Source organism: Papaver somniferum, chromosome 6 (genome assembly GCF_003573695.1).
Source record: "Papaver somniferum cultivar HN1 chromosome 6, ASM357369v1, whole genome shotgun sequence".
Classification (NCBI taxonomy): Eukaryota; Viridiplantae; Streptophyta; class Magnoliopsida; order Ranunculales; family Papaveraceae; genus Papaver; species Papaver somniferum.
The window spans coordinates 57764885-57776260 of record NC_039363.1 but is presented as its reverse complement, the minus strand read 5'-3'; the positions used below and the strand labels follow the sequence as shown (position 1 = coordinate 57776260).

General features: G+C 37.0%; 1 protein-coding gene and 1 long non-coding RNA gene across 3 annotated transcripts; one reads left to right on the top strand and one right to left on the bottom strand.

The window, feature by feature from the left end:
• Positions 1-2938: 2938 nt before the first annotated feature.
• On the top strand, positions 2939-5105 carry LOC113287656. The gene is made up of 2 exons (XR_003330209.1): positions 2939-4743; positions 4907-5105. It is a non-coding gene; the product is annotated as an uncharacterized LOC113287656 (long non-coding RNA).
• Positions 5106-5243: 138 nt separating this feature from the next.
• Positions 5244-10578, bottom strand: LOC113287655 (COP1-interacting protein 7-like). 2 transcript variants are annotated; one of them, XM_026536463.1, is made up of 10 exons: positions 10322-10577; positions 10053-10229; positions 9836-9951; positions 9579-9631; positions 9417-9472; positions 9174-9326; positions 8589-8827; positions 6670-8312; positions 6338-6562; positions 5244-5901 (listed from the first exon to the last, which is right to left on the bottom strand). In XM_026536463.1, the coding sequence occupies exons 1-10, from the start codon at positions 10378-10380 to the stop codon at positions 5890-5892; spliced, it is 2733 nt and encodes a 910-aa protein (XP_026392248.1). In that variant the 5' UTR covers positions 10381-10577; the 3' UTR covers positions 5244-5889. The 2 variants fall into 2 exon arrangements, with proteins under 2 accessions (XP_026392248.1, XP_026392247.1); XM_026536462.1 differs by having other exon boundaries at positions 5295-6562; positions 10322-10578.
• Between the last annotated feature and the right edge of the window lie 798 nt (positions 10579-11376).

The window sequence follows — 11376 nt, the reverse complement described above, 5'->3', positions numbered from 1 at the left end:
CTTTAGAGTTAGCTTATATTGACATTCATATAAACCTGTAACTTCAAAAGTATATCGAAAAATTAAAATTTGTTTTTACCCAAAATTACATATATCAATTATGTGATGGTGTTGAAAAATATCAAACGCAACTTAAAGTCATGCTTCATATATACTTGAGTTAATAATGAGTATGATATCAGATCGAGTATGGATCATACTCTATTTGAAAATGGGTAATAATTCATACTCATTCACTTCGGATATAAATCATACTCGTTTTCAATTCGAGTATAAAATCATACTTATACTCATTTTCAGGTACAAAATTGTTTTCGGTTCGACTATAAAATTTATACTCAAACCTCAACCAAAATCGGCTGATACGGGCATTAATGTATACCGATTGTTGATTTCATCAAACACGAAGAACATCAACCCATAATCGGTTGATGTGTGTGCAACCTATGCACTAATTCTGGTTGATATTCTTCGTGTTTGAGAAGATCAACAATAATCGGTATACGTGAATGCTTATATCAACCGATTCTAATTGAGTTTCAGGAAAACTTGATGATGAAATTTCAGATTTCAGAGTTGAATCACTGATGAATCTCTCTTAAAATGAATGGAATAAAGGGATTAACTCAATCACTTGAATTGTTTTTCGCCAAAAATGTTGCTTGAAAAACCAAAAAAAAAAAAAATCAAGTTCTTGTTTGGGAATAGGCTTTAGTTTTTGATTATGATGGTAATTAGAAAAAAAAAATTAGGTTTTTTATTAAAGATTGTTAATAGAAATGATTTAGGTTTTTTTATTTGTATTATATGATTATTTTATTTATTTTAGATCTTTTTTCTTCTTTAATACAAAGAGTATTACATTAATTAGTTTGAAGCCTAACAAGCTAAGCTCCAACAATGTACTACTACACTAATTGAACAGGTTGTCGTGCTAGCCTACCAGCGAGATTCATGAGTAACCCATCATAGGGAGCCGAAGCGGATTGGGGATCTGAGATTGTGTCACAAGGGGGCAAGCTAACTCTACCTTGCATGTTAATTCCTGCAATATTACGCCATTGAGGGCTCGAACATGGGACCTCCTGGAGCGCATGAAACTTTGGGAAACGGGGATGACCAGCAAATCTAGGTGCCCCTTTGTTTTATATGATTAGAGTTATTAATATTATGGTCCGTTTGGCATCTCTAAATAGGAGGTAGTCCAAGGAGGTAGTGCAGTCCACGGGTGTGGTCAACAACTGCATTCACTGGTTAAGTGTTTGGCATGTCCAACTACACGACATTGGAACTACCTCAGTAATCCCAACTACCTCTAAATGCGTAATTCGAATGCAGACCTCTCACCCTGGGTATTCAACGTCACCCTCTATTACATCAGTCAAACTACTCCCTATTTCTTTCTTCTTTCTTTTTCGTTTTTCTTTTCCTGTTAACATTCTTTCTTCTTCTTTATTTTTTTCCTGTTAACAATTTAATGGTCGATCCTGTAATACTTCTTTTTTCCTCTGTTCTTTCATGTCTGATAACTTCATCATCTCTTTCTTAAAATACATCAACAACTCAGCATCAACATGTACTGAAACCTTAAAAAAAATAAGGAGAAGATGCAAAATTGATACCGGATAAGATCACCAAAATCAGCCATATCTTATTCTTCGTTGATTGCAGACCTAGATAGGGTGTCTTGACTTTGGGATCAATTGTAACTTAAACACCCCAATCAAGAGCACTATTAAACCCTAGCAGTTATCTGTTTTGTGATTTTGAGTTTTTTATAGATGGATTTTGTGATGGGTTTTGATGAAAAAGAAATAAGCTTTTAGGTTTTTATTCTTGACTTTTTTTATTTGCCTTTGATTTTTTTGATATCTCTGATCTTCTAATTTTTTTTCTTCATCTTTCTTCGGTGGTGATTCCGTGAAGATGAAGTGTGATATGATAAGATGTGCCAAACACATAAAATCCAATACGTGTAGTTTGTATGTCGTGTTATTGAACTCCCTGCAATTGGAACTACCTAGTAGTAGCAAAAGTTGTGTGCCAAACGGACCCTTAGTGTAAATGGTAATTCGATTTTAGCGCATTTGAAAAATCCCATATCCCTTCTCTAGGTTGGGGAAGAAATTGAATAGGTCTCGTAGGGTACATTATTTATATGTCCCTACTTTTGACACCCAATAAATATATCCTTATACAACAATAAATGTGTCCCTATTTTTTAATAACCTTATCTATTTAAAATTAGATTACCTTAATACCCTCACCCATATAATATTTTTCTTTATTTCAAAATGGAACAAATTTCTTCCTCTACCACTTCACCACCACCACCACCACTAGCACCACCACCACCAACATTCAACTACCATTCCACCACCACCGTTCAACAACCACCACCTACCAACCGCCACTACCACTAATATTCCACCACCAATCCTTCACCACCACCATTACACCACCACTAGTCCGTCGCCGCCACCACCACTAGTCCGTCGCCGCCACCACCACTAGTCCGCCGCTGCCACCACCACTGTCGTTGCCTCCACCGCCACCACTGGTTCATATATTTTTGTATAAACAACAGTAGTTGATCCAAATAAAAATATAACCAACGGTAAAAGTTGATCCAATTTAGGGGATCAACAATGGTAGTTGATCCACTAAATTGGATCAACAATGAAAGTTGATCCATGTAAATGGAGTGAACTTGGCGTGAGTCGAACACGCATCATCCGACATGGAGTCAGTCATGCTACCATTGCACTACAAGTTCAACATTGGAAGAAAATTACATGATTTAAACTACAAGCATGATTTAAATTACAAGCATGATTATACTTATCCAAAGGAAATATTGTCAACAATAGGAGTTGAGAGGATCAACAATGGTAGTTGATCCCATAAAAACATATAAACAACAACACAAAAAAATACGTCTCTAGTCGATCTATTAAATCATATAAACTACAACCTTGCTATCACCACCCACCACCATCCTCACTACTACAACAAATCCACCACTATCACCTCCATTACAACAAAATTTACACCCACCACCAAAACAACATTTTACTTTGTTCAGCAGTACCGAAATCCTTGCTCACTATACCTAGCTTGTGATCAACTGAAAAACTATATAATCATTTATATAGTTTGTTATACCCAAAACATGCAGTTGCAAATTCACAGTTCAAACCCACATATACAAATTGGATAGCAGAACAAAGAAAACTACCTCCTCCTTCAAACTCACATATACAAAATACATACCTCCTCACTCACAGACGCTGCCGCCACCGCCGCCACCATCTAATTGATTGAATTCAAATTTAAGATCGACCACCAATTGATTAAAGAGATCTGTTTTCTTCTTCAAATCAAATATCTACTAAATTTAACTCGAACAAGACAACAACTCTATTAAAGCAGTTCTGAAACTCTATCTTCAATTCATCGTCATCATCTTCACCATCGAATTTCTGAGTAGATCTACAAATCATAAAGTAAAATCCTTGAAGGAGATTGTGATGGTTCAATACAAGAAGTTGAGGTTGTGGTGGTGGTGGTGGTGGTGAGTTTGGGGGAAGGTCGGAATAGATTGTTGTTGATGGTGGCGATGTCGATGGAGATAACAGTGGTCATGGCTATAATCACCAAAGGAGGAGTGGGAGAAATTTTAGATCCAGAAAAACAACAACAAAGGAAACAGATTGGTTTAATCAACGATGATGAGAGGATAAATGAGACATTGAAGAATTACATGATATCTGTTTTAGAAAGCAGGGATATAAATATTTTATTTTTTTTGGTAAGGATAGTTGTGGAGATCGATAGATAGTGGGGACAATAATTCAATTTTCACATTATTTTATGGGTGGAACGTGTAAAACATGGGAGATTTTATATTTTGAAGCCAAAACTTGTACAAGCAACGAACTTTTTCCATCAAAAGAAAAATAAAAATCAAGAAAAGTTCAGCTAGTCAAATTGATATCATCTCCACCCGCAAATCCAACTAGAAACTCTTCCTCCAATGTCTCTTAAACTACCGGCTTCCATTACCACTTCCTCGGTTTTCCACCAAAACTATGTTTCAAATCAAACTCAGATCAACAAAGTCAACCCGTTCCCTTCAACAACCAAAGGAAATCACATAATCTTAGTGCATAATCCATCCAATCAATACAGCAAAGACGGAAGAAGAAGAATATGATCACTGTAATAACATTAAGAAGAGAAATCTCCTCCTTGGTTTGAGTACTCTATTCAGCACAGCTACAGTATTCACCAATCAAAACTTAATTTCCATTGCAGCTCTTCAACATAAAACGAGTTCGGCATTAAAACCTTTAGTCCTTGAGAAGAAAACAATACAGGTATTAGTTCAAAGACCCAAAAAATTGAGATCCAAATCCAAGAAAGGGAATTCTACAACTGAAGTCTTGGTTGTGGATGGAATTGAAATTCATCATGATGGACCTGTCAAGTTTGATGTTTATGTAGCCAAAGCTCATAATGGTGTTATAAGTTCTGGTCTGGGCGAATTTGCTGGGAGTTTAGTGAATATGCCATTTCTCGGATTGCAAAAGATGGAATTCAGGTGCAGGGTAAAGGAAGTTTGGAATTGGGTATTGGTGGATTAGTTAGAGATATTGATGCTCAAGATTGTGATGAAATTGCTGTTAGTTTAGTTCCTAAACTTGGAGAAATAAAGATTGATAGCATTCGTATTGAGGGCTGGTAAGCATCTTGAGATTAAACATAGTTTTTCCCTACTAATTTCAGGAAATTTATTTACATTTTCTTCATCAAATTTTGGTTAGTCAAGTGTGTTAATCAATAATCATTACCTTAACCACTTTACTCGCTTATGAATATACTCCATACCATTTTGATTTTGTAGTAGTAATTCTGCAAGGGACGTGGACCATATCGGAGCTCTTCAATCCTTGAAACCACATCGCACAGCCACCTTTGCGTCACTGTTGAACACAGCTGAGATGCATCTTCTAAGCTAACAGTAGCTTATATCAATGTAACTTAAGATTTCTCTTCAGAGTTTCTTGTTGAAATAAACAAATTGATAAACCAAAGTTTCTTCAGTGCAAAAACGTGATGCATATTGCATCGTGCACAGCAATGTGCCATATAGGCATTCCCATAATAACCTAATTTCGTTGTACCAGTTTAAGACTAATGCTATCTTTCTGAAGATCCAGCGACAATGACAAAGGGCCGAGAACAATGAAACAGTTAGGTTTACAGAATAACAAACTGTAGCAGCAGCAGTGCTAGTTACATCATAGCAAAAAGAATCACTCCAATATAAAGAATAGATCACAACAACAAACTGTTTGTTACAAACTTATGATGACTTTAAATTACATACAAACTGAGGTTTTGAAACTACATACAAACTAAGTTTGAAAGACAAAGATGTCAGGGGGTTCAAAGTGTACAGGCAACCTTCCTAGGTAGCAATTGTTGAACTGGCAAAGTGGCAATATATTCTACAATCTGGAATGGCGGCAAGACGTCTAGACCTTATGAAAAAAAATAAATAATTGAATGAACACCTTCCAACACCAACTGCCAGAGTTGGTGCCAGATTTAGGGAACCCTGAGCACACAGTAGGTGAACTCAGTCCCGCCCCTTCGATTATTGAATTGCGAATTTTATATAATGTTGAAGGAAAAGTTCCCCAGTTGATCAACTGGTAGCAGAGAGGTCATTTTTAAGACCAAACAGAAGAAGTTTCTTCAAACCTTTTGCAACAGGAGAGCTTTCATTACTGCTCCATTTCTTTCTGGTGTGAGTCGAGTCTAGAGTGAAGTCTGAGTTTACTCCATTGGTTGTAGATACAACTGTCTCAACGGAATACTGTGTTACTTCTCCTTCTGAAATTTCAGATGAAACTGCAAGTGTTAGATTAGTTTCTCCAATCTCCTCAAAGTTGACAGCACTATTATTCAAAGAATTTTTGGTTTCTGATGCAAAATGATATTCCAGTTTTTCGGTGGATCCATTGGTTTCTGAGGGTTGATTTACAGTTTTGTCTTCGAGATGGGCTGGTGTTATGTTAGATGTTTCTCTTTTATGATCTTCCACCTTTATGCAATCAAATTGTTCAGAAATATTTTCCTGACCAATAATTGCAGAGAATGGATGGCCTGACTCCTTCTGGTCTTCAGTGGTGGTAAAGCTATCAGAGGTAGTTAATTTCTTGTTCTCATCCTTGGAAATCTTCGGTGATAAGTTGGTAAGAACTACACCATTCACTTTTGAGCTTTGTTTTTTAGGTTGAGTTGATTTTGGTGGAGGAGTAGATGATACCTTATTATGTTTGACCTGTGGAGATGCTAGGCGTTCAATGGTTGAACTTGAAATGACTGGTTTAGACGAACTCAATCTTTTTGTTTCTTGGGTTGCTGCTGATTTACTCTCTACCGCGGAAGGTTTAGATGCAGCTGCGGTAAGACCTCTAGCCGCACTTCTTTCAGCAATCCTCTTCTGACGTTCAATTACTAATTCCTCCATTTTCTTTCGAGTCTCTTCTTCCTGTATGTAAAAAAAGTTATATTAGCTTAGTATCAATCAAAAGTTATATTAGTCAAGTAAACAGGTAAAAGTTGAGAGACTAAACATTTAAACCACACATGCATTACCTTCTCTGCTTTACTCCTTTGAACTGCTGATCTGCTTACCGTTGATGTTTTCTTTGGCCTTGACAAAACCTCATGTTTACTTTGCCAAAGAGGTGCACGCGGTTTAGATTTTATATCTTTACCAGGAACCTTTTTAGTGGGTTTTTCTTGTTTCTTCAAAGAAAGGCTTTCTTCAATACCATCAGATTTTTCAACCACAGAGCTACGTTTGTCAGCTTCTGTAAATGACATATCAACTTCATAGTTAATTTCAGGAGTCCAGGATGCTCGAACACTCTCCACCCCAGTATCTCGTTCAAGCATCATGCAGAGATCATTGGGCTCGTATTTGTCAGATACTCCTTGTTTTTCTCCGGAAACTTCTGGACTATTCATTTCAACTTGAGAAGGTACCGTAAGGTCCATGCTCGTATCAGTCCTCCACTGAGAATCGTACTGATCATCAAATGATCGAGTTTGCACCATGATTGAATCATCAACAAAATCATCTCTCTTGTATTTTTGTGCTGCCAAGGCCTGATCACCATCGAAGATGGAGCTCTCTTGGGTTGAACCCCTACTTATAGCCTTTTCAGTTTGGTTACCAACAAACCAATCTTCTCCTTTTTGAGTCTTGAGTACAGAAAGGTCAGCAGTGGAATCAGCCATAGTGTTGCGGGTATACATTTTGGGATCCTCGATTCTATGAGAAAACAACATTTCCTCATTGGTGGAACCCGTTCTATTAGAATTTGGACGAAAACTTCCATTACTTTCGAAATTTTCCAAGTACGAGCTCCTTCCATTACCTGAATCTCTCTCATTTAAAACAAAGGAATCATCTGGAACCATCTGCTGCCTTCTTCCTTTATCTGATTCTGGCTCCACTTGATGGCCAATAACAACTTCAGATCCTGATTCAAAGCTCTTGATTGCTAAGCATTCATCCCCAATATCTAGAGTTCGCTGTTTTTCTACCTCATTTGTGGCCAACTTGTCAATCAGAAGATTTTGGAACGAGTCCCAGTTATTATTTGTTTTCGCCCCCTCTAGATTATTTTCAACCGACTCATCTCCAAGGTCCTGATCAGCTTCACCGTTGGTAAGATTCTTCTTCCCACTTCTTTTCTTGGAACGACGGGATTTATGGTGTTTCTCCAAGGATCCGACAGCATCCTCCACTTGCTGTTTGAGGGAAGCACCATCTATGCCATCCTCAGCTGAAGAAGATTCGTCAGAGTCATCGTTGTCCCCATCATTCCTCTTCGAAGTAACGTAGTTTATGTTGCGGATAACAATCGTTCTTGATTTTTTCCCACTTCTTTTCTTGTGAGATTGGTCTGTTGAAGACTGTTTCTTTTCATGCTCTTCCTCGCTTCCTGACATGGAGTCACTGGGATCCGTCTCCTCACCTTCTGAAGGTTCAGATATGTTTTGATTCCGGGATTTCTCTTTTCTCCGAGAAGATGATTTACGATTTCGGCGGTTACCCGATTCATGACCAGACTCTTCAGCATTTGGAGACCAATGCTTATTACCTGGATAGTAAGGAGGAATACCCTGCATACCAGGGAAATATCCTTGATATGGGTGTTGGAAATTGTACATGAACTGAGGATGGTTCGGCCATGGCATAGTTCCTTGAGCTTTTGCTGTCGCTGAACCTGGTGACAGAAAGTTATTTTTATATCCGGATAAATTTATTATCTGTGGTGTAGTATAAAAGTTAATTCTAAGCATCTCCTTTTGCAAAATGCATGGTATCAGGCTTCAATGTCTTTCTATGAAGACAAAATATTACTCCTTTTCAAATTTAATCGACGCATCATATATAGATGAGTACACAAACACTAAATGCTTTCGCATAAATAAGTTCACAAACACAGAATCTTTAGCTAAACGATCTGTTAGAATGTCGAAACTGAAAGCTGCCGGAATACCTTGATTCATGTCAGCACTTGCATGGTTTGTGGTGGAATCAGACACTGAAGCATCTACAGAGCCATTGGGGTCAAGTTGTCCGTTGGAAAGACCACCATCACCTGCAAGTATGATTCCAGATGTTGCCAGGTATGGCAGCTCCGGCTGAGTGAAAGCTTGCACTGCTGCTAATTCATCCATCCATAAACGATCATTGTTCTTTTTATCACAGAGCTCCATAAATTTTTTGCATGCTTGCCTACATTAACCCATCATGAGCTCGGATATTAAGTGCAACAAAGTGGGAATATTAGCTCTGAGTAAGCCATACAAAACCAAGAACACACAGAGAGAAGTACATCTCAGAATACCAATATTCTTTCTTCTGCAGAAATAAAGAAGTTGATTTTGAAATTTTTAGAAAAATTATCAAACCAACACGTTCATAAGGTAAGTTTTGTCACAAAAGAAGAATCGGAACCAGCTAGGATTGGTTCTCGGTTGCATCTTATAATGCTAGATCTTGGCCTCTTATTAATTTGCCTACATAGAAGAGTTATAATCTTGTATTAGCAATTAGTAGTGGTCATTCATCCGAATCATACCTTAAACGCAAAGCTCCAAAAGCATCGGAAAACAATATGAGATCATCTATCCAATCCATATCAAATCCAGCAACAAAAGCACGAGCATAAGCCATTGCTTGCTCTTTCCGTAGCACCTTTTTCCGAGTCTCTAGTACTCGTTGTAGACGAATCCTGATAATAGCAAAACAAGAAACATAAATACATCAGAAAACAGACTAGACAAATCCATAAAATGAAGTCATAGTCAAGATACCAACTTACTTAGAGTTTTCTCCTTGTGCAACTTCATCAGTGGACTCATTAGATTCAGCTTTTGGCTAATAACCAAACACCACAAAGCAAACATGAAAATTCCGATAAGAAATTTCAGCATTTTCATTTAATATGAATGTAATACGCACAGGTCTGTAAGATAGTTCATACCTTATAAGGGACAATTGCTTTCTTGGCATTGCCATCAGCCACCGATGCAGTTCCTGTTGAATCCAAGACAAACAATTATCAGTTAACCCCATGTTTTATATGAGTGGATTTGGGATTTGGATCTACCAATTACAAACAAAATATTTATATGAAGCAGTGGATTGAGACATAATTGAAAAATCTTGTAACTAAAAATAAGCAAAAAAAAAAAAAAGAGAGAGAGAGAATTCATAAATCATAATGATCCCAATGATTACCTTCATTTGTGTTTGAAGACTCATTGGTTTGAATGGAGACTTCAATTTGTGAGATCTCCGCTTCTATTGTAACAAACCTCTCTAGAACTTCAGGAGTACTAACAAATCTCACAAATCTGTTTCAATAACACAGTAATATTATCAAATTAAAGATATTCTTGAGAATTCTTTGACTAAAACTAAAACAGAGTGAAATAGAATTTTCCGGGAATTATACCTTTCAAGGGTGCCTTTGGAGAACCATGAAGAATTTGAAGATGGTGGACATAGTTTAATAGAATACCCTCCTTTAGGAATCTGTTCTTTAGCATATCTAAGATGAGAAATGAATGGGTCTAATAATCCCGATGCAAGTTTCTCATTCTTATTTCCAGAAAATACAACCAGATCACACCTTCATATCCCAGAAAACAAAAATCCATTATTCATAATTCAATTGAAAAGTCAAAATTATAAGAAATTCATCACAAAGTTCAGAAAGAGTACCTGGTTCTGGTTGGTGTAAGTTGAAACAGAGCATAATCAAGATGAACATTAGAATCCATACTGAGAAAATTTAGAGTGAGAAATCTTATTCACTAGTGAAATTAAGATCTAAGAATCTCAGGAAAAAATTACAAGCATTTTTCACACTCAATCTCTGAATTTGGAAGCTGAAGTAAATTATACTCTACTAGTAGTGTTGTGTGTTGTGTAGAGAAGAGGGAGGAAAGAGATGGATAGAGAGAGGGAGAAAGTGCCAGCCAGACTTGGATGATCAAGGTGCAGCTAGCTAATGGGCACATGCAAATGATAGAAGCTGTCAACTTTTTTATTTGTGGGGTCCACTTAAGAGTCGAACCGACAAGTCTCTAGCCGTCGATCTTGAATGTTCAAAAGTTTAGTACCGAATTAATACTGCATGATTATCAGAAACAGATCAATTTTGCACCTCGAGATCCAGAGGGATAAAAGAATTTTTGATTGGTTTGTTAGTTATTCTGGTTAAAATCAATAAATTTATCGAGAATCTTTGATGTAATCATATTGTTTCTTTTTTATTTCTGGTTTGTTCTCTGTTCGTCTGCATTGCTGTCGCTACAGTTTTGTTTTTTTTGAGTGTCCAAGTGAGCAAAGAATAATGTCAACAGTGTCTGCATGTAAGCACCATAATCGGATGTCTCCGACTTTCACCTGTATATTTCAAAGAGGATTTATCTGAGAACAAATAATATCCCGAAAAACAAACCAAGAGAGACGCCCAACCAATCTTAGCCGATGGTAGTAGGATCTCAGACAGCATTTACTGAGATCTTAGCCATCGAATTTTAATAAGATTTTATATAAAAAAAAAGATTCAATGGTTCTTGACGAACCGTCAAGAAAACCGCGCACACACATATTAGAGGGGTCCGTTTCTGAGAATTTATATGGGTGGGGTTTTTGGGTCTCATCCATGTGAGTATTTTCGACGGTTTTTTTCACGGTTCATTGATCTTTTTCGAAAAAATTCCACCATAACAGAAAAAAGGAGAAAAGATAGAATTATTCGATTTTGTATA

Excerpts from the sequence above, each read along its gene's own strand:
- LOC113287655 (XM_026536462.1), bottom strand. The coding sequence starts at position 10,380 with ATGGATTCTAATGTTCATCTTGATTATGCTCTGTTTCAACTTACACCA. Across the intron at positions 10,230-10,321 it reads CTTACACCAACCAGAACCAG|GTGTGATCTGGTTGTATTTT; the intron begins GTACTCTTTCTG and ends TGGGATATGAAG. Across the intron at positions 9,473-9,578 it reads AAGCAATTGTCCCTTATAAG|CCAAAAGCTGAATCTAATGA; the intron begins GTATGAACTATC and ends TTTGGTTATTAG.